The sequence below is a fragment of the Podarcis tiliguerta genome, assembly GCF_965153285.1.
Source record: "Podarcis tiliguerta genome assembly, chromosome: 3".
Lineage (NCBI taxonomy): Eukaryota > Metazoa > Chordata > Lepidosauria > Squamata > Lacertidae > Podarcis > Podarcis tiliguerta.
In genome coordinates, this window is record NC_139536.1 from 37,235,967 (window position 1) to 37,259,259 (window position 23,293).

Genomic DNA, 23,293 nt, shown 5'->3' on the forward strand with positions numbered 1-23,293 from the left:
AATTTTTCAAAGTTCTTCCCATATATAATGTCAATAATCCTTATAACACGTATGAAAGGCAGGCCAATACTATTTTCCTCATACCAGTCTGCTTCTTCTGCCATAAATTGGTCCCTTGCATCCCGATTCCTCCCTTCTTCCCTCTGCCTTGCCCGAGGCTGGTGCTGCTTGCTTTCCTTGAGCAGAGTGTGAGGATTGCTAATTAGCCCAGAATTGAGCCATAAAGTGGCTAATCAGGGGATCAGTAGAATTGATTTCCCAGTGCAACTCTTCGAAGGGACGCCTTTCCCTCTTTCCCCGCCCTGGGATGAGCAACCAGAGTTGGTGCAGGAGTGGGAAAGGTCTCCCCATCCTCTGTACTGAGCACATCTCAGTGGGCTACTGGGAAGAGCTGCTCCAGATGGGGACATGGCCTCTCTTAGCCAGGCCTCCTACTATTTGTGCGCAACACCATGCACACTGGAAAGGGGTATTGGGAAGGGAGCATGTACTGATTGACAAGCTAATGGGGAAACCATGTCAAGCATCAGTACAAGCAGTTCTCCTTGCAATTCCCCTTTATGGGGAGGGGCCCACAGCTTGGAGAGCTGGCTTTGCATGCAGATCATCTCTTGTTCAATTCCTGGCAACTCCTATTTAAAACATGTCAGGTTTCAGGGCTGGGAAAGACCTCGTTGCCTGAGACCTGGGGGAGCAGCTGCCATTCTGAGTAGACAGCACTGGCTTAGATGGGTTCCCTGGTTTGACAGCATGAAAAGTTGCTTCCTATGTTCAGCAAAGAGCACATTGTTTCCGCCAGATACTAATGGAATCTCTTTCCTGATGCTTTACCCGTAGGGTGGCAAAACAGATTTCCCCTGGGCTCAGAATGAGAGGGGGGGGGATTCCCCAAGGCACTTTTCCCTTAAGGGGCCTCCTTTGTTCAGACCTCATTCTTCCCATACTCCTAAGTCCTTCATCACCTGTTCCCTTGCACTTCAGCTGCTCCCTCTCCCTCTCTTGTCTCTCCACTTTACTGGAAAATAAATTAGCAGACTAATTAGATGACTATCTTAAGCAGCCAGCAGTTGCTTCCTGCCGCAACTCCAGCTGAATGCAAGATGATCATGGCAGTTAGAAGTATCCGCTTGGGACTCGGAATTGCCCAAGTTAATCTGCCTGCCTCACCTGGGGCAAGTCACTGGGCCACTTTCCATTTTCTGGAAGACATGGCTACATTAAGATATAAATAGCCTCAAATGTGCCTTATTTTCTGGAGAAAATTCAAGGAGTTGTACATCTACATTCCAAAGGTTTGCTCCAGTTGCCTTTCGCCCCCTAAGTGTTGGCTATGAATGTTCATTTCCTTATCTTAAGCCAGTGGGTGTGATGTTAAATCTTATCATGGAAAGTAGCTCTTTAAATAGCTCCTTCCTTGGAGGTTTTTAAGCAGAGGTTGGGTGGCCATCTGTCATGGATGCTTTAGCTGAGATTCCTGCATTGCAGGGGGTTGGACTAGATGGCCCTCAGGGTCCCTTCCAACTCTACAATTCTGTGATCTCCATCCAGATATGTGTGTGTGTGTGTGTGTGTGAGAGAGAGAGAGAGAGAGAGAGAGAGAGAGAGAGAGAGATTGCTTCTGAAGTGCAACGAGAGTGCTTATTTTGCTAAAAAGAGAGGAATTGAGCAGCAGACATTTGTGTCCCAATCTGTACTGGTGGCAAATGAATACTCTTGCCCTGATTCTGCTCTAGTCACACACAACTCATGGTCCATGGGAAAGAATGTTTATTTCTCATCTATGTCAAACGTCAGGCCAGCCTGGATGATCATCCCAATGCAGACCCAGATATGCACTGCCATCAGTTCTTGTTGTTGTTTAGTCATTTAGTCATGTCCGACTCTTTGTGACCCCATGAACCTGAGCACGCCAGGCACTCCTGTCTTCCACTGCCTCCCACAGTTTGCTCAGACTCATTGGTAGCTATGAGAACACTGTCCAACCATCTCGTCCTCTGTCGTCCCCTTCTCCTTGTGCCCTCCATCTTTCCCAACATCAGGGTCTTTTCCAGGGAGTCTTCTCTTCTCATGAGGTGGCCAAAGTATTGGAGCCTCAGCGCCATCAGTTCTGTCTTTGTGCAAACCTGCTTCTTTATGCCTTGTTCCCCCTTGCTGGATTGGGATCTGTTCTTGCTAGATAAGGAATGGTGTCTTCTGTTTTTCTTACAGAGCAATTATCAGTGTAATACAAAGCATCACTTAGTGTAACTTTTTTTTTAAAAGCTACAGATGACATTTTAATGCCATTCTCAGGTTGAGTTTTATTGGGAATTGGGCATCTTAAGTGACCTTTTGCGAACCTGTCCCTTGATACTGCAATTTTTGGAATATTTTGCTGGGGGGGGGGGGACACTTTTAATAATTAGCATGAGAGCCACATGTTTCTTGCCCCTTTACGCCGTATTGATCCCGGCACTGGAGACCCACCATAAAGCAAGCTTACCCTGCTGTTCAGGTATCCTCTGCCTAAGTGTCTCTCTGCCACATTTGTAAAAGGAGGATTTTGCGGTTCCTGTTACTGGAGAGTAACCTCATGTGCCCGTTAGTGTCTCTAAAGCCCTGATCGGCAACCAACTTCATTGCAGGCCCGTTTGCAGGAAGGGATGCTGAGTAGAGCTTCACCACCAGATTGCTGGCTGAGGTTCCCTTCAGATCTAATACAACCTATTTTCATAGAATCATAGAGTTGGAAGAGACCACAAAGGCCATCGAGTCCAACCCCCTGCCAAGCAGGAAACACCATCAGAGCACTCCTGACATATGGTTGTCAAGCCTCTGCTTAAAGACCTCCAAAGAAGGAGACTCCACCACACTCCTTGGCAGCAAATTTTAAAACAACTGCACAGTTCAATTCCAGGCCCAATTCAAGGAGCTTACGTTATATTGGAAGCCCTGAACAACTCAGGCTCAAATACCTGAAAAGACTACTTCCTTCCCTACAGACCCTCTTGGGTGTCAAGATTGGCAGAGGGTGTCTGCTTGGCACTGTGGGTGGTGTGGCAGCCCAGGAGAGGGCATTCTCTGCAGCAGCCCCTAAGTTGGGGAATTTTCTCTTCCCACAAAGGTGTGTCCCACAAAGCACCTTCAAGATACACTTTTTGGTGAATGCTGAAGGTGAACCTCTTTGCCCTGCTTTTGACACTAGAGATGTGTGTTTTTAGGAGGCGAGTAGCAACCAAGAGGCTCTGCCTGTTGCTTTAACAGCCTGGGAATACAATCTGCAACTGTCTCTTCTTCTTTCTGTTGGAGGGTGGGACAGCTGAAACATTTTGCAAGTCTCCAGTCAAACCTAAGGTGGGCATTTTGAGCGGTTGGTGAAGAGTCTAGTCATTCATTCTTGGTGTTGTTTTATGTGTGTTTCAGATAGATACCCTGGAGGAGAAGCTCACCCAGTGCAGAGAGAACTTGGAAGAGTTGGATTTTAAGCTACGGAGAGAAGAACTGACTCCAGAGGGAAGGTACTAGTGGGAATTCAAAGAGCTCATTCATACATCATGGAACTGCAAGTGTCTGTTGCTCATGCAAACCACTGGTGGGCGAAGTTTGCTGATTGCAAACAGCTCTGGACAGAGCAGAGATTTAATGAGATCCCCCAGCTACAGTTTGCTCTGAAAAGGAGACAATTTTGAACAAACTGAACCTTCCCTTTGCTGCTTTTTGTTTGTGGTGTAGCCTGTGCAGATGCACTCTGAGCCTCAATATGCTCTTAATTTATCACCTTTCCTTGATAAATTCTTTTTGGACCACCCAGAGAATCTTGGGCCAGAAGGAGGGGGATGGCAGCAAACAAGAGGAGGGACTGGCTAGTTTGGATGCTTATGAACAAATTGCTAAGAGGTTGGCTCCATTTCTTTCTGATCCTCAAAGCCCCCAATGCAATTTTGCCAGCCTTTTGTCTTCTACAGTAGCCATTCAACAGCTGCTTTAGAATTGGCTAGATTTCTCCCCACCCTGGCTGGTCTCTCTCTCTCTTCCTCCTTTGACGTACTTCTAAGAGTCCTTCTCTGCATGTCCTTCCCAACATGAACACATTCTGTGCTCTTCCCTTAACTCGCTCTGCAGTCTACTTTGGCTCTATTTACACCCTGTCTCATGCTTTACTCTCGGGGGGAAACAAACCCTATTAGGCCCCCTGCCTTCCCCAACTACCCCACAGAGCTTGCTCGGAACCAGCAGCCAATTTGCTGGCGTCTCTTTATTTCTAGCCACACAGTGGCTGCTGCATGTCTTCTCCGCTGTTATTGGAACCGTACAGTTGCTGCAGGTGCTACTTTCAGGCAATTTGTTTTGTTCTTGTGCTTTAAACTATGGATTAATTAATCATGTTGTGCAGCTAACAATGCAAAGCTGTAGATTTGTTCCCCTTCTTAGAAGATGTGCTGTGGAAAAGCAGTGCAGCTGTTCAGTAAGGGCTTCTACTAGATTCAGGCAAGATGACCTAATGTGGGGAAACAGATGCGCTTATGTCCCTTGAACATTAAACCACATGCAAGACTGCAATTTTCTGCTCAGAAGTGGCAGATTGGAAACTTCATCTGGGATGAAGCAGTCAGGATTTCTGACTGAGATGAGTGGACTTGGAAAGAAAGGGCAATAATATTTCCTTGAGAGAGATCCTCCTCTGAGGATGTATTTATTTTCTAATGAGGAAATGTGTGTATTTAAGCACTCTTTTGGGAGGCAACCAGGAATTGCATGCTGTTGAGTAGCTGGAATGGCATGGAAGCAAGCGGGGAGGCTAAATTCTGAATCCAGTGTAGAAATGCAGCTCTCTGTCCCTCCTCTGTCAGCAGGCTAGTTACTTTTGTGGGGTTATTTACAAAAGGCTGATTTAAGCTCCCCCAGTTTGTTAGAGCCCTGTGGAAGGGAGCTGACTTGAGGATAACGCACAGGCAGCAGATAAGGTAAACCAGTATCTGCACTATACTGTAGATCAGTGCTTCTCAACCTTGGGTCCCCAGCTGTTGTTGGACTACAACTCCCATCATCCCTAGCTAGCAGAACCAGTGGTATCTATTCTACGGCAGATCTCTTTGTGATTTGTCACGGGTCGGCAAGGGTTTCCGCCTCTCGACGATTCAACAGTAGCAAAACCTAAAAAGCTTTCCCACTGGAATTTGATTGCTGAAAAACAACAATTGGGGAACAATCAGTAAGAAGGATTTATGAGCTTCCTTCTTTTACTGATCACAAATTCCTGATCTGACCAGGTACTTTATACCTAGTGTAAGCCTGCCTGTCTAAGCTACCAGTAGCACGTAAAGGTTCTAGCAGAAATAAAGTAGATCCCACAAGCCTGAAGTCTGCCCACCCTGGAATATACTTGAGACCTGCAGATGGGGGGAGTCACATGATGGAAGTCCCTGCATTTAAAACAAGCAAAACAGGCTAGGCTAGAGCCTTCCTCCCTGCCATGTCAGTTTTTGCATGAAGAGCCAGTGTGGTGTAATGGTTAAGAGTGTTGGACTATGACCTGGGAGAGCAGGGTTTGAATTCCCAGTCAGCCCTCAACTCAAGTTACAGGGAACCAGGCAGAGGGCCTTCTCAGTAGTGACACCCACCCTATGGAATGCCCTCCCACCAGACATCTGAAGGCAGCCCTGTTTAGGGAAGCTTTTAATGTTTAATAGGTTATTGTATTTATTGTATTTTAGTGCTCTGTTGGAAGCCGCCCAGAGTGGCTGGGGAAACCCAGCCAGATGGGTGGGGCATAAATAATAATAATAATAATAATAATTATTATTATTATTATTATTATTATTATTATTATTATTATTATTATTATTATTTTATTACTATGTGACCCTGGGCCAGTCACCATCTCTTAGCCTAACCTACCTCACAGGGTTGCTGTGAGGATGAACGGGGGTGGGGTGGGGAACCATGCACGCCACTCTGAGTTCCTTGGAAGAAAAGGTGGTGTGTAAATGTAATAAATGTAATAAAAATAATCATATGAGTGGTGCCCACCTGCAGTGATACAGTCCAGACACAGTTTGTGATAACTACAGAGGCCTTAAAGTCTAGGTGCCAGAGTACCCTCTCAGCCAGCCGTGGGGAAGATTTTATTTCACTGCACAACTTTCAGAATATCTAATAATCATTCTCACATATTTGCAGAAAGTCACTGGAAAGAGAGAGAAATCTGCTAGCAACCAAAGCTGAAAATTATGGTAAGGAATGAGTAACTTTAGAAACTGCTTTCCCCAAAGACATACCATTAATTCACAGGCTCACGAGAGGGAGGAGCTGTGAAACTAAAGTAATTCATTCAACTGCCCATACGCTCATGGAAAACTGTTTTTTAATGCAGACATCTTAAATGCCTTCCAAAACAGAGTTCAAGCACTCCTTGCCAGAATTTATGTTTTAGAATTCTGCAGTAAAACCCCTAATTTTTGCAAGAATATACATTTCCATTTAAACAGTGTAAATTAAGGATGTTGACTATTTCAGCTTGAAAAGGTAAAATGAGAGCAGAAAAGCAATGGATAAATAAAAATAGGGCAAGTGTATCATAAAACAGGTTGGGGGGTTGAGGTGGAGAATGGCTGCAGATAAATGATCTTTGCTTGCCTAGGGTTACCTAGCAAATGCATGGCCGAGATTAGATTTGAAGCAGGTACTTCCTGGCTCCTAGCTCAGACACTCCCAACCCACTACACTGCTCCAGGGGGAAAGTTACTCTGAACTCAAGTGTAGCTTGGACCTTTTGCAGTTGCCCAGAACAGGTGTTGTTCCTCTTAACTTTAGTGTTTCCTGTTCACTGAATGCCACTAATGCATTTATCCTCTTTTCCAAGGTGATTTCAATTTTTAGAATTTGCTGAACGTATCACACACAAATACTCTTAAAAAATCTGCATCATTCAAAGAGAGAATTTCCCTGAAATGGAGCCTTATAAAGCCAAGGTTATTAATTAACCCTCTTTTCAGACACAGTAAGGCCAAATCCTACACATCCTGAAAAAAATCCTGCTTTTTACTAATAGGAATGCAAAACAATTTGTCAGATCGCGACATTTCTCTTGTTCATTGAGAGAGCGGATAGCTTCGTTAACCATTTTGCTGGCTTGGCTGATATATGATGTAATTCTTCAGGCCTTGATTTGTTTAGTGTACAAAAGAGGAAGCAATTTTGCAACTGCTAGACTTCCAAGTTCTGGGTGCCCCCTGGTGAGAAAATAAAGCTTGCTTGCACTCCCATTAAATACGTTCTGCATCAAATGCAGAGTAGTCTCTTGATAAGATGGCCCTTAAGGAGTCGCTTTTGTGGGATCTCTGAAGATGGGTGGGAATGTACATGCACCAGACATAATGGGGGACGACAACAGGGGGGCAGAGTTTGGATAAAGCCTTTGGTCAAGGAGGCTCTGGCCATTTAGCAGCACAGTGACTGTTCAATTCACTTAAAAGCCCTGGCACCAAGGAATATGGTTACTGGTTGCTGGGAAAGGAACCAAAGTATCTTCCTTCCCTTCTTTGCCCCCACAGCAGGAAAACTCAATTCCCTGAACACCCAGCCAACCCTTAGTATTCCATGATTGCATTTCCTCAAGTAGTGCATACATCGTACTTGAAATTGCTGCATGTATGATATCATGGCGACAGCAAGTGGCTATTGGCCATATCAGCACTGGGGCTGAGTGACATACTTCCTTCCTATAGTTTTTTTTCCCCAATTTGATTTTTAAAAAGGTCTAGCTTCTTGGCTAGAGATGGAGGGTTTCTGACTGTACTTCTAGGGCCTTTTAAAATACAAGAAAGCAAAACCCTAGTACGGCAACCTCCTTCGCACTTCTGCTACGCCATGTTGCAAACTTTGTTCTTAGTTGTCTCAAAGAAAGGGTGCAGAGAGGGAACCCCCCTTGCAGCAAGACTCCTGCTTCCCTTCCATTAGTCCATGCTACTATGGCTGAGAGCTACTTCAAAGCTCACTCTCTCTGCTTGTGGTCAGGAAAGCCCCTGATAATTGCTTCATTAGCCCACTATCTATCCTTCGCTCTTTAGGTTGTGCTGCCACCTGCTGGCTTGTTGTAAATCTCATTTGCTCCAGAGATCTCGCCCACCCTCTGGGTTTGAAAATAACCTCAGGACCAGGTCTATCAGAAAGCCACTTCACACATTGCACTGCACAAAGTTGTACATCTAAAGGTTGAAACGGGCATGCGTGCACATGGTAGCATGCAAGGAAACTTTTTAAGGGAGCTGTACTTGGCTGCAGTTATTCCCTTTTTATATTTTAATGGAAACCTTATAAACAGGTGAAATGGGTCTTTGGTGTTAGAAAGGACGCAATGAGATCATGTGGCCCAGCTTCCAGGACCAAGTTGTTCCACCATTATCCATGATAGATTCCTGAGAGACTCTTAGAAAACCTCAGAGGAGAGACATTTCACCACCTCCCTGCCACAGAACACAACTGGAAAATTCTTCCCAATGTCTGATCTAAAATATTTCTCTGCCTTCCTGATGTAGTTGATCCTGTTTCTAAATAGCCAGCATGCACGGTTGGTCAGTGAAGGGAGCAGTGCCCCATAAGAGCACCAGAGATGCAGTGAGAACTAGCCTCCAGTCAAGGGCTGAAGACCTTTCCGCCCCATTTTAATGCAATGGTCTCATCTCAGTTAAAGCTGTCTCCCTGGGGAGCTAGCAAATACAAAGGGACATCCGCCTGAGCTGTCATATTAACACCTGAAACTTCCCATTAAAATTATACTCCTCTGGCAGTCGCACGCCGAGCTGCGCTCTGACCTCTGCCGCCGCTGCAGTCAGCGACAATGATTCTGTTGTCAAATAAGCAGTCGCTATGGTCTAGCCTCTCGCAGAAATTACAAAAGCACCGAAATTGCCTCTGAAGAGGCTTGATTGCTGTGTAGCAGCCCAAGGTTGGTGTAGCAAGGCAGCTGCGGCACAGCTATTGAGTAGGCTCTCAATTAAACTGGAGCTAGCTTTCTTTATGTTACACTCACACCCCACCTTTCCTCCAAGGAATTTAGGGCAGAATACTTCATCCTCACAACCACCCCATGAGGCAGTGCTAGGCTGAGACATTGCCTGGACCCTCAGGTCCGGGGAATGGCTAAGATGGGAACAGTTGCATAGAAGCTGGCAAGCAACATAAATTCCCCTGGAACCCTCCACCTTCTTTAGCCAAACAGCTGGGGCCACAGATGGGCAAAGCCAGAGACAACACTGGGAGAAGCAGCGGATGCAACTCCTACCTTTGCACAGCAGGTTACATTCTGGCCACACAAAATTCACACCACACATCACCATCCAGGCAGTAAGGCAGCTCAAAGCAGCATTCCAGCTAAGACATTGGAGCAGGATCAGCGAGAGGCACAGTCTGACTAGAGCGACATGAGTGAGAGGGTTGCCTCCAGTCCCTCAGGCCACAGTTTCTCATCCCATAATTCAAACTAGTCATATAGTTAGGCAGAGAGGCACTTTCCTGCCTCGACTAGCAATTCCTTTTGAAGCAGCAGGTTTCCACTGGCTCAATACGTTCAATGACACAGAGGTGGATTGAAGTAAAATGTTTGTACGTGTCAGTAAAGCCAGCTCATATGTCGCCATGTAATTGTTTTAGGACTACATAGCAAGCATTTTGAGTTACACAGAGCTCTTCTGCAAGCAGGTTTATGAAAACTAGGCTTAAAACTCAAGGCTTCATAAGAACCTTAAGCAGGACTCTAAAAAGATTTGTGGACCTCCTTTAAGAACCTTGAGTAGGAATATAAAGATTTGTGAATATCCTTTAAGCTCCTTATCCTACCTCCTAAGCAGCTGGACTAAGAAAAAGCTACTTTTCAACCATCTGGGATCTGAATTCAATGAGCATGCTGCTGAGACATAACTTTTATTCTCAAAAACCAAAGCAATCCCGCCATCATAATTCCTTTTGCAATCATTCTATGGGTTAAATGAGAGCACCACATTTGGTGGTTGTGCAAGAACTGCATTCCTTTTTCTGCTCTCCAGTTATCCGTAACAGGATTAAGCTGAAGCCACAGGCTGATTGCAAAAGTCAGGTTGATGCAGCAGGTTGAGGGATATTTCATACACCTTGAGTTTCCCCCTCTAAAAGAGAGATTGTTTTATTCAACCTTTGCAAAATTTACAAAAACTTCAGGCAGAGAGATAAAATGGAAGCTCAGACAGTGCTTTATAGTAAGGCCTCTAGACTCTGCCATGCCCCTCATCCAGGCTTGTTCTTCTTCTATGTCAGGCCCTGTAATACACTGCTTTTGTTTGTAAGAGTTATCCATCTGCAAGTAAGGCATGCAGCTGAGAGAGGGAGAGCACATCTACCTATAATGGAGAAACACAACCACATTCTAAAAAAATATATAAATGTTTAAGGCAATAGCTTAAAGAACATTAGAAGGCTTAAACACTGCCAGTTCCACAGTAGAGGCACTAAAAGAAATGAAACAGGCCTGTCTTAGATGAGCGGCTGTCTGGGAGAGGTCTAAAATCCAGTTTTTATCAGGCTCGCTAATGTGGCGAGACACTAGAGCAAGAAAACTTGATTTCCCCCAAACAGAGGTTGTGGGTGATTTTGTGACGAAAGTAGCACCTGTGTTTTTCTCTTTTCAGAGAAAGAACTGAAAGCACTTCGCCATGAAAACCGCAAGAATGCAGCCCTCTCAGTGGCCCTCGTGCTGCTGCTTGTCGTTATTTACACTTGCTGGACGATGTAGCAGATTCTGCCGAGATCCCCTCATGACGTGACTGTGATAACCTCTTCTTTCCCTCACCAGACTGTCTCGAGGGCGTGATCGGCTTTCCAAGCCAGTGCTCTCTAGACACCTCCAAATCATAATGGCCTCGGCAATCCCTGCTGTTGAAGTATGAGGAAAATTTTGGAGAAGAGGCTGAAGTATGGTTGGAGCCGTCCCGTTATTCTGTGGTGAATAATCAGTAATGCTGCCATTTCCTGTTCTTAAGAAGCCACCTGTGTGTAATCGGTCCCTCAGATTGTTTCAGTAGCTCAAGCATTTTGAAAATGAAACTTTTGCCACTGCAAAGCTTTTCTCCCAGTCCCCGCGTTCAATAGACACCAAGCCTCTGCCTCTCTTCCTATTTCCATGGTCCTCAACACCTTCCTTTCCCACTGAGCAGCATAGGTGGAGCATCTGGGAATAGTACAGGGCAGAAGAATTTCCTGGGGTTGGCAAAGGGCAAATAAAACTAATTCCACAATTTGAATAAATACCATCCTCCCACTTGGAAGAGGATCTATCTTCTGCCTCTTTGCTGTGCCTAGGAAATAATTGCACCAAGAATGAAGCCTGTGTTGGTTTTTATGTTTATAATAATGGGACTCGTGAAATGGCCCATCTTCCACTGATCAAAATGAGCTTGATAATAAATCCTGATACTGTCTGTATGTTGGGCGCACGTTGCCAGGCGGAGCTGAAAAGAGCTACAGTCTCATGGAAACCAACAGCGTATTGTCCATGGCTTATGTTAAGCTGTATTAATACTCAGAGTCTCTCTCTTACTATTTCTTTACAAAGTGTTCAAGCCAGAGCAGTTTTACCCTCCCTTCCTTAGGCCACTTTGTATACACAGCAGAGCTCTGGGAAATTCATCTAAGCCAAGAACACAGCACATTTCTGAATTAGGAGGATTGTATTGGCAATGCACAGACAAAAAGGGAAGAGGAACAAACACAAATGGTACACAGCTTCACAGAACACATTGTGTAAACATTCCTTTCAGCAAGACATTTTTGACCACCTTCCCCCATGGGCTGGTATGAGAACAGGCAACAACAGCAGGTTGCATTATCCAGGCCCAGTCTTTCTAATAGCCCTCCATGATCTGAACTTATCAAGAGACCATTCCCCAATACTGGAATTAAGCTGTTATAATGTTCATTAGTGTCAGGCATGCAGCCTTTAACAGATCTTGAAATGACTTGGGAGTGCTGGGCTCCCCAGCTAGTGTACTTCGCAATGGAAGAATCCTGACCCCACAAGATCTTTTATTAACACCATTTACTAGCCCTACGATAACAGAAATTAGCTGTAACGCAGGTGAATTAAGTGAGGATAGACATTTCTGAAATCATTCTACCCCAGTATTCATACTTTCCCTACCAATTGCCCTCAAATAATATAGACTAGCATCAGAGGAAGCCAGGTCTTATAATAAAATCTTTCTGAAATATTCTATGCCAGCAGGCAAGGAGGTTCTGAGCTAGAATACCCACTGTTAATTACATGTCTCATTAGTCTCGTCTGCTGTGTCATATTAGGCGCAGGGGAGAAGGCAGCTCAAAACACACCATGCTGTTCTACAAAACAAGTACTTTCAGAAACCAACGCCATGAAGTTCAAATTAGAGGAGTCAGAGGTTATTTATTCACCTTTGTCCCTTCCCACTTGAAACAAAATGGGTCAAGCACTGCCCTACGCTCTACCCAGAGGATGATCCCGTATCAGGAAGGCAGTTTTGATTTGAAATTTGCCCTTTTCCTGCCACAATTGCCCTGAAAAAGCAGAACCTTGGTTTGGCACCACCCCTTGGCACCAGCTGATGTCCCTCCAGTATATGAAGTGGCCTCCTCCTCATGCCTGATCAACAGAGACTTCAACCGCTGTGCAAAGAGGACAGCTTGCAACTCCTGTTGCCGTATTCCAGTAAAGGAACCTCGAAACAAGTTCCAGTGGTGCAAAGTCTTGATCAAGCTAGGCAACTGCTTAAGCTACTGCTATAAATAAAGTATGAATGTATGTGAACCTTGTGACTGAAGAAAAGCAGGCTTGAAGGCCATGCCTAATAAAAGCACAAAAACGGTCACAAGATTTAGGTTCTGCTTATAAGGAGGTTTATAAAGGGTTGTGTGGAGTGGTGGTGCCTTGCCTAGTACCTCCCCACAGCGGACTTGGGTGTCCCTTGTTAATGTCCTGTTCTGGGGGCTTTGCTATCAGGGCAGAGACTTGGATGATGCCTTCAATTGCAGGAAGCTTCGCAGATTTCTTAAGGCACAATCTAGGCCACCCCTTAAGTCGACGCTGTCCCTTCTTGCCAACATGTGCAAATACTTCCGTGCCTTCACTGCCTCCATAGTCTTTTGCAGTGTATTAATGACTGGCTCCCATTAGAAAACGCAGCAAAGGTTTTCCTTCCATCTCAAGCAAAGTCGCAACACGGGGAAGCACCATCGTGCCCTTTCAAGCTGGTCTTTTGTTCTCAGCTCACAAGAGCTTAAGTGCCAAAATACAGGCCAGAAAAGCAAAGGTTACTTTTCATTGTCATTGCAGGAAAGGAAAAGAAAGAAGATCCTCTGTGCCTTCATTACAGACGGAATTTTTGATCTAAAAGTAAAAATGATTTCTGGTGCTTATTTTAATAATTAAAAAGGCCAAGGGAAAGTGACCTATTTAGAAGAGGGCTGGCTGTTACCCTATCAAGTCCAGATGGTTCAACCAAACCACATGCTTCTTGGAGGCCACCAATTCTCTAAATTCCAAATCTTCCCAACTCGCTGAACTCAGTGAAAAACACTAGGCATGCCTCAAGGATTTCAAAATGGAACTGCTTGGGGTGACCCATTTGCATTACTGAAAGTGGAGAGTGGGAAAACACAACAAACTTACTTTGCATAGAAGCATGAAATCCAGCTTTCAACATAGTCACAAGTCACTGTCGGCAGTAACTACCCCTGAACCATTACAATCAATACCTCCCATTTGCCCAGTTTTCGCCCCTTGAGCATCCAGAACTCCCTAGGCATGAGCCACAAGCCCAAGGAAGTAAGTGCTGCAAGAGCCAAACTTCCCAGTGAATTCACACCAGGCTCCTAAAGCAGAGAGGCACCATAAGGACAAATTGAGGCCTTTGAAAACCCGCTCTTCCCTCCAGCTACATTGTCTCCCACTCTTACAAGCACGACCGAGGAGCTCTGCCATCTGCTACGTGGAGGCCAGGTGGTCGTCGCACAGGTGGGGAAAGCCCTAGAAAGAGATGGTGGGGATCAATCCGGAAGAATGTCCTCTGCTCCAGGAATCTTACCTCTGTGGTACTTGCGGGATAAACGGCCCGGAGCAGATATTTATGTACAGAGTTAGTTTGCAGTCGGAAGCCATTTCCCATTTGTTTTGCACTGATTCCCCTACCACCCGACCAGGCTTCCTTGACCATAGTTTTCCTCCATGGCTCACTGCAAGCAGCTGGAAGAAACTTGATTCTAATCAGCTGCTGAAGATTCCAACCCAGGCTCATTTCCTGTCCCCCAGGATCGCGTGAGGAGCTGGTCGTAGGGCGAGTGGAGTCTGATGAAGGATAAGACAGCGTCTTTGGATAGCTTCTCCGAACTGTCCCTTTTTTGAGAGTCGTGCACTCTGACACCTTCACCCCACTCCCAGAAGAGGCGACTGAAGTAGCAAATTCTGTGGACAAAGAAGGCAGAAATCAGCACAGGGAGTTGGACCCAGGCAGTTGCAAACAGTTGCATATAGAAGGCCCTCAGTTCTATCTCTAGTTAAAAGAGCCCTGGCAAGGACCTCAGTTTGTATCACTGGAATAGCAGCAAGCTGAGACACAGAATTGCCAGGTTAACTGATCTGGACTTAGAATAAGGCAGTGCTTTCAATTAACTTTCATAAGGCACAAAAAGGTTCCTTTTAAAGGAATGTAGCAGAGTGCATTATAAAAGAAAACCAGAAGGATCTCCCAAGAAACCCAGATTATGTACTGAATAATCTCCAGGGATTTTTCAGACTGACTGCATAGCAAAAGAGCTCAAATGCTATGCACAGCTTTATACAAATTAGCACATAACTTCTAGTTGTTACATTCTTTTGCAAAATTTCCTATATTTGGGTCTCCAAGCATGATTCATTTGTGCCTTTGCTACAAGTGAGGGTTAAGTATGGGTGAAGAAAAAGGAAGAAAGCAGCAAAATAACTGTTCATCTGAACTGTAGCTCTTTCCTCCCTCCCTATGTTTGTGCGTTTGTTTGTGTGTCTGACCATACATAAGGTAAGCCCAGTGTAGAAGAGTTTGCTTCACCTTCAATGGCAAGAACCATTCTGAGGAACTGGTGGTGACGTCCCATCTCTTGAGCCTGCATGGCCAGAGGGTCCCGTGCCAAAGAAGGGATGGGTAGGGTGTTTGTTTGGGTTTTTTTTTTTTATGTGGGGGGCACAACAGAATGATGTAGCCCCAGGTGTGGTCAGTACCTTCCTTCACTTCTGGAAGTCCTATTAGAAGCCTGATCTTCAGCCAATCTTGGCCATTTGTGCAATGGGGCTTCCCTCCCCTCCCGCTACATGCCCCCTAAATTGGCTCAAGGGGAGTGTCAGGAGGAAACCCCCCCCCAAACAGCACAAAGGGGGAGCAGAGAGCTGGTCTTTCTACCCAGAAAACTGGAATACTTGCACAGACAAAATGATGGGAGGAGCACAACACTGAATTCCACCTACAAACACCCCACAAAGTCTAACCTTCAGCTTCCACGGAATAGATACGGCTGATAAGATACTTCAGGTGTAAAAGGGCCACATATACGTGTTCTGTCTGTGCTGATCATGTTCGCATTACAGCAGAATCAGCACAAGAGAGAGGAGGGATCTTTTGCCAGCTCTCAAGTGGGAATATGAATCTCAAGCTGAACATGCAGCCCCCAAGTATCAAAAGCCTGTGTCCGCTGGTGATGTGGCCAAAAAAACCCCCTGTTTGCTCCCTCTACTCTGATGCCTTAAGAGAAAGCCTAATCGATAATTTCTGCAGGACCCACCAATTAAAGGACTTGCAGACTGCAGACACAGACACCACAGCCAGGTGTACAAAAGGTTGTTTTAACAGAAACAGCCTTATTTTTGCCTCAAGTCAAAGCACTGACTAGAAGGGGGAAATCAATGCCTTTGGTGTCTGAAAGCGGGGGAACCCAACACACACAGAGCCAAAAAAAATTTAGACTTCTGAGGGGGTGAGGAAAATGAAGTACCCTTAGCAGAATCTATAAAAGAACTTACAGGAGACTTCTGAAGAGTCCAGCAACCAGAATGGAAACCGCAGGAGCTGCAGCAACTCTGACTGCTCAGCAAAACTTGACATTTTAGATAAATAAGTTTTGTACATTCTGATCTTTTTAAAAAATCCTCTTGGAGCAGCCTCATTGATCAGGTCTCTGTTCCTGCCTGAGCTCAGGTTCTCCTCCTTGTTTAACAGTGTTGTCATACTGGAGAAAAAGCAAGTAGCTAATTGCCGGAGACAAAGCGGCCTTCGAGTCCAACAATTACTGGCATTTAATATTCACAGCCTATTTAGTTGCACTGTTCTGATATTAGCATTGTGACAAGAAAATATATCAGTGCCTAATTACAACCATATTAGAGTTCACAAATGATAATGCAAAACATCCATTATCAAAGTCACACGTAAGCCTCTTCCTTCCCACTGTTTTCAGAGCCACAGTTATGCTTTCTGCAGAAAATATGCAACATGAGGAAGGGAAAGGAAAGAATTCCTGAGTTTCTGAAAGAAAGTGAGATGCTGCTTACTGCCTGCTTAGCATTTGACAAAAAGAAGTTCAAAGGGCTCCCACAGTTTCTCTAAAAATATTCAGTGCAAGAGAGGTGGAAAACTAGAAGCAACTCAGCAGGAGTTCCCAGGGGTTAGACACTCTCAGGCCCAAGAACTAGGCTGGCCTTTTCTTAGGGTAAACAGAACTCCTGAGAATGAGCCTCTCATTGTCTACATAGGTAAAGTGACCCTTGACCATTAGGTCCAGTCGTGGCCGACTCTGGGGTTGCGGCGCTCATCTCGCTTTACTGGCCGAGGGAGCCGGCGTACAGCTTCCGGGTCATGTGGCCAGCATGACTAAGCCGCTTCTGGTGAAACCAGACCAGCGCACGGAAATGCTGTTTACCTTCCCGCAGGAGGAAGACACCTATTTCTCTACTTGCACTTTGACGTGCTTTCGAACTGCTAGGTTGGCAGGAGCAGGGACCGAGCAACGGGAGCTCACCCCATCACGGAGATTCAAACCGCCGACCTTCTGATCGGCAAGCCCTAGGCTCTGTGGTTTAACCCACAGCGCAACCCGCGTCCCTCCATTGTCTACATGTTTAAAAAGCTGTAAGCACTTCTGCTAACCCTGTTTGGATAAGTGACAATTCTTCTGTGTTTTATGTAGTACACATCATAGATTCAGCTTTACAACTAAGGACTTCTAATCCTGTGGGCAGGAATATAGCCTCCTTTATAAATTGGGGGGGGGGGGGTTGCAGTTTATGGAGGGCTGAAATAGCAGGCTTACATCAACGAGATGGGACACTACGGGGGCAGGCAGGGCACCGAAGGAGACTGCTATACTAAGATGAGTAAAGGTGAAAACTTATTCCAGAAAATGAGAGAAGAAATAAGCTTTTAGAAGTGTGTGTGTGTGTGTGTGTGTGTGTGTGTGTGTGTTTGGGGTGGGGGAAATAATCACAAAGATACAGAGCAGCAAAAGGGTAGGCAGAAGGAATAGAGATGGACAGACATTTTGGCCCCCTGGTGAGCATTCTTGTGCAAGCTGAGTTCACAGGAGAAAAGGACTTGGGGGGGTGCTAATTTCTGTCCTTTCCTGCTAGGCTTCTGCAGAAGACACCTTCTTTGTTTGTAAATTTGTATACTGCCCTATACCCACAGGTCTCATCCTTCTTGCCCATCCTGCAGAAACTCAGCTGCAAAGCAGATACTCCTCTTTTCCAAGTTCTCTGCATGCGCCGCAGGAAGTGGGAAAGGTTTGGGGTTCACTAGCAACTGCATATAATGGCTTAGATAGAAAGCCATCCAAGCACCTGGAGCCTTGGTAAAAGCCTTAAAGACAGAGGAAAGCAGTATGAAAGAGCTAGAGATTAAAGAACTTCAAAGTAAGAGGGGTCTACATTTAATACAAAAAACACCCACAAAACAAAACAAAAGCAAACAGAACAGAAGAAAGGGGAAGCATGGCTGAAGCAAGCGGCAGAATTTGTAACCATCTAATGGCTGAAGGTGGAAGACAAGAATGCCAATGAGAAGAAGACAGCTACAGCAGATTCAAGGATTCTGGAGTAAGCAAGGGTTATTTCATTCTTGCTTCTGTCTGACTGCTGCGAGGGCCCAGAATTCAGAACCTGACAGGGCATAGAACAGAAGCGTAGGTGAACCATACATCTCTGCTTTTGGTGACAGATACTCAAAGAGTATGTTTTGAATTAAGTGCAGGTATGTATGGTTCCCCACTTCCTCAAAAGCCTTAGTGCAGTGCTGCCTTTTCTTAAGTCTCCTAGTCAGCTTCTTCCTGTATCTCAAAGCCTTTATAGTGAGAGTGTTTCCATATTACAAAGTTTAAGTTGTCGTTCTATTAAGGGGCCCAAGATCAAACCAAGAAATCTTAGCATCCTTTCAAAGATCCCCAGAGTTGTCTGGGGGAAACTATGATACATCAAGCAGTGGCCACTGTAATTCTGTGGTATTCAGAAGATCAAAAGCTTTCAGGGAGACCTATTCCTGACACAGACTCCAGACCCAGCCAGGTATACCAACTGTGGCATGCAGTCTAATACATGCTGGGTTACCTTGCCACCTCCCAAAGCCAACTATTAAAGAGTACAATGACTTGTAAATCATGGTCCAGAACCCTCCCAAAGTTTCCTTAGATAATAGAGCAAAGCCTGCGGTGGTAACTTCTGTGGACATTTACAGGTCAACACTACACAGTTTAATGATGCTGGAGAGAGATCTATGCACTACAAAAGCAACATGTGCTGGTATGATCCCCCTCGCTGCTTCTAGATAAACTGGTAGATTTTCTGGATGATACTCACTGAAATGGTGCAACAGATTCTTGAGGCAGTTCATACGTTGATTTATGTGTTGTCTTGTTGTAGAAAAATTTCCTATTAGAATTTTTGCTAACTGCCATGGTCCACGGATCTGTGGGGGGGGGGGGGACGAGATCAGATTAAAAAGAGAAGCATAACTGGACTACTGTAGAGTATTGCATGTGAGGCTGTCCTTAAGAAATAGTTCAGAAGCTGCAAGTGGTGCAGCATGCTTGGGGCCAGAGTGCTGGTGGGCTCTGCTGGCTAGGCACTTAGCACACCAATTCTTAAAAGACCTGCACTGGTTGCCATTGTGCTTCCAAGGCAAGGTCAAGGTGATCATGTTGACATACAAAGCCCCAAATGACTTGGGCCCGAATATCTAAATCAGGCACAGGCAAACTCGGCCCTCCAGATGTTTTGGGACTACAACTCCCATCATCCCTAGCTAAGAGGACCAGTGGTCAGGGATGATGGGAGTTGTAGTCCCAAAACATCTGGAGGGCCGAATTTGCCTATCCCTGATCTAAATGAAATGCCTCCACCCATATAGCCCTGCCCAGGTCTGCAGAGGAGTTTTTGCTAGCAGTTCTACTACCTTTGTGAAGTCTATGGGGCAGCAGTGTCTGAGAGGGTCTTAAAAGACCCTTACGAGGAGAAAAAACTTGCCAATAAACTTTTTTTTTTGTACACCAAGGCACCTCATTTCTAAGGCACATCTGGAAAATTCAGGATATGGCCTGAAGGCATATGAGGTTACCACCTTGCTGAAGCTAGGTAGGGTCCAAGTCAAGTCAATATTTTTTGTACTTCTGCCAATCTTGGGATTCCCCCAAGAATGCTTATGCCTTCCACTTGGTTTTCAGTGACCCTGGCTTAGCTACAATCCTGCTGGTACTCATTAGCTGAATACACTGTAGGAATGATGGGGCAGGAAAGGCAGCCTCATGCGCCAGGTGATGGACAGAGGACAAGGGAACAGGTAGTTGCCCTGCCCTTGAGTTCTCATCCAGTTACTGGGTACCCTGCTCATTTCAATCCTGAGTGGTGGCAGGAAAAGCAATGCATGGGAAGAGAAGCTGCTTCTGTAGTATTTATCATGGATGGCTTTTAAGGAAGAAAAGCACAGGGGGCATATGAAAGGAGAAAACTACTTCAGCAATCTTCTGCAAGCATTTTGCACTGCTTTTTCCGCAAAAAAATAATACCCCAAGATCTTCCCCAGCTTCCAACGTTCCCCTGCACAATGCTACGCTCTGCTAGGAGAATCAGGATCCAAGAAAGAATGGGAGAGGCAACTAAACAAATAGAGGAATGTACTCTCTCAGTTTTTCAAAAGCAAAAAATGGTCCATGTAATTGTTTTGACCAAAGCAGAGATGCATATTTCAGAGCTTGACTTTGACCATCATAGCAAAGAGTCCCTGAACAGAGAAGGACATACCACTGACAGTCCGAACGATGTACAATCCTGTGGGAACAAAGTGTCTGTCGTCACGGCCGGTGTAGGACAGCCGTGGGGTTCCGCCTGAGCTCTTGATGATCTTCATCTCTAACCTACACCACCAAACAACCAGGAGACAGGGTGTTCATACCCAAAGTAACAAAAAATGCACAAAGCACAGGTCTCAGCAATGTGGCAAACTTTCCCAGACCCTGGGACTTGGTCCAGGAGGTGCAGTTCAAATCTCTAGCCAAGCATAAACTCCACTGTGGTCAAATTACCAACACAATTTTTTCTCTCTGTTAAAAGTATAATTGTGACATAATTTTGAGGGGTGTTGTGAGGATGAACAAGATAAGAAGAAGGTTGTCGGCCAACAAAAAAATTGTTGCCAGGATCATGCCCCACCCCCAAAGGGAGCTGGTTTTCCAGTGACCTCATGCTGAGCCTCCAAATCAAAGATGCATCTAGGACAATCTCCTTGCTGAGTGCTCTGAACACCCAACACTCTAAACAACTCCCAGATTTCCTCCAAACTTTGGGGATGGAAAGGGGCAGTTCTTCCCCCCTGCAGCTCCATAGTTGGGTGAAGCCTGGGGCTCCTCACACTCACTGCTGAACACTTTTCATGATGAACAAAATTGTGGAGCCTTTTAAAAGGGGACCAAGGGACTCTGAATATTAGAGAGACACAGAAATGGTTTAGAAGGTTCAGCTGAGAGCTTTGTAAAGTACTAAGGCAAAGCAGCTAGAACTCTTACAGAATCTACAGATAGATTCAAGGCTTAAAATCTGGTCATTTTAGCACCATCTATGGATTCTATTGTGCAAAACATGAATGTGCTGATCTTTAAAAGCAGCCAGTATTTCTCCCACCAGCCAGCCACACAAGCAAGCCTCTTCTATGTCACAAGGGAGAAATGGGATGGATCTCTGCAGGGCTGGAAAACACAGTGTTGGAGGCTTGGCCATAAAAAACCTAACTAAGTTCCTTCCACTAGCCAATAAACATAGGTTCCTTTTGGATAGGCTGATAGATCCTACCAGTAATGCAGAATTAACAATATTCTCTTTAAAAGACAACAGAGAAAGGCCAAATAATAACATCATAAAGGCTGCAAATCCAGGATTTCTGAGGACTTACCTTAGAAAAATCTTTTCCATATCCTCTAGCCTGTATACCTCCTTCACTCTGTGGAGAAAAGTCCATGAGTGGAATAACATGCTGGCCACAACATCTAACTGTAGGTTGAGTTCCTACAAGCTCTTCAAAACTGCTGATGACTCTGCTTTAAAAAAAACTTACTCCCCAGGTGCTCTCATCAAGACTCCTAAAAATCTTAGACTTTCTATAAAAGGAAGTTTCTAGCCCTCATGATCGAGAAGTAGAATACTGTAATAAAGAAAAAAAACTTATCAAAGATCATGACTTCTAATCACAGAACTCTACTGCTCTGAGCACTTCATGTCAGCAGTACCACCAGCCTTCTTGCTGAATTTAGATGGCTGGACAACTCGCTTGAGAAATAGGAGGTGTGACCCTGCTATTTTGTTTCAGCATCAGAAAAACACAGAATGAAATATTACACAGGTCCTATACAACAAACTTGATTCTGAAAGGGTGCTGTTGACTGGCAAGCTTTATGCAGGTTAAATTCGTTATCCAAAACAAAATTATTAAAATTGAAGAGGCACAACCACCCTTTAGTAAAGTGTATGTTTCCAAGATGATCCATGGTGCTGCTTTCCCTTGTGGCCTGATTTCTTTGCCCTCCCCTCCTGTCTTCATACAAGTTACAAACTAGACCCAGAAAGAGAACCACATCGTTTGGTCTCTGATTCTTCTGTCTAGGAGCTAAACCAGTTTATTTCAAGGATAAGCTCTTCACATATCAAACTGATCTGAAATGGTATTTCATAGGAAAGCACCCTCCCACAATCTCTCTTGCTGGCTTCCTAACGTACAACTTAATGTGAAAATCCATCATGGTACAAACTACCTACAAAGTATTTTTAATTACAGCCCCAGAAGCCAGCAAGAAATCCAAAAGGCCACACTCACCGGATGGGGTTCATATCTGGCCGGCTAGGTTTAGAGACGGCTTTTACAAATTTCTCTGCTAGCTGAATTCTGCAACCAAAAAATAAGGATTTCTTTAGTTTTAGCTTTCCTCAGAAATGGATTAAAGTCTTATACAATGGGGAGGCTACTCAAGGTAGTAGCATAACCAATCTAAAGATTGACTGATTTAATAGTTTGGCCCATTAAGAACCAGATGCCTACGGGAAGCCCCAAAATAGGACAAACTATGACTAAATGTGGCTAGGAAGGCATCTGAGGGCTGTTGGCTTTTTCTCATGAAAAAGGATCGCTTCTGTACTAGTATATTCCCAAATGCTAAGATTTGCTTGCTTGCTGCTAATGGAGTAGTCTTCTCTGCCACAGGGTTGTGTTGGCTAACTGAGTGGAGATCAAGAAAAGGAATATTGCATTCAGAAGTTTGCTCTTTCAAAATTTCTCAAGTGTCTATTTGGGGTTATTCTGTTGAACAGCCGAGACTCTAGGTTAAGAACCCACCTCTCACACACCCCCTGCACCCATCAAACTATATACACAAGTAATTTCCCGAACTCTGCTTACCGCTGATTGAAATGTTGTTCTCGGACATCACTACCATTTATCACCAGGGCATCCAGGATGTGGATGGCATTAATTTTTCGCTGTGCTTTTCCCTAGGGAGAGGAAAATCGGCACCTCACAAAGTGCTGCTGTATTCTGAGTGTGTTGCAAAGAATACCATCTGCATGCGCAACAGCTTCCCACCTCACTGACTGCCTCAGAAGTAACACTAAAAAAAATATGCCTCTTTGGCTGCATGTCACGATAAGCTTGAAATAAACTATAGTCCACAGGAAACCAGGGCACACGGCTCCGCCATGTTGGCTTTGCTCCACCCTGAGCCAGGAAACAAACCACAAGCATTTTTGGTTTGCTTCTCC

At 45.0% G+C, this 23,293-nt stretch overlaps 2 protein-coding genes across 3 annotated transcripts in view; one reads left to right on the forward strand and one right to left on the reverse strand.

Annotated features, from left to right (window-relative positions):
* CCDC167 (coiled-coil domain containing 167) overlaps window positions 1-12,854 on the forward strand; it is a 26,426-nt gene extending 13,572 nt beyond the window's left edge. For both annotated transcript variants that reach the window (XM_083434603.1, XM_083434602.1), the window contains 3 exons: window positions 3,403-3,497; window positions 6,160-6,212; window positions 10,641-12,854. In XM_083434603.1, the coding sequence (XP_083290729.1) occupies window positions 3,403-3,497; window positions 6,160-6,212; window positions 10,641-10,744 (252 nt within the window). In that variant the 3' untranslated portion in view covers window positions 10,745-12,854. The remainder of the gene's footprint in view (window positions 1-3,402; window positions 3,498-6,159; window positions 6,213-10,640) is intronic.
* CMTR1 (cap methyltransferase 1) overlaps window positions 11,660-23,293 on the reverse strand; it is a 34,350-nt gene continuing 22,716 nt past the window's right edge. Inside the window, exons 19-24 of the mRNA XM_083434432.1 lie at window positions 22,935-23,026; window positions 22,356-22,424; window positions 21,438-21,485; window positions 20,294-20,406; window positions 18,854-18,962; window positions 11,660-14,443 (exon numbers count right to left, since the gene is read on the reverse strand). Coding sequence (XP_083290558.1) covers window positions 14,242-14,443; window positions 18,854-18,962; window positions 20,294-20,406; window positions 21,438-21,485; window positions 22,356-22,424; window positions 22,935-23,026 — 633 coding nt within the window. The 3' untranslated portion in view covers window positions 11,660-14,241. The remainder of the gene's footprint in view (window positions 14,444-18,853; window positions 18,963-20,293; window positions 20,407-21,437; window positions 21,486-22,355; window positions 22,425-22,934; window positions 23,027-23,293) is intronic.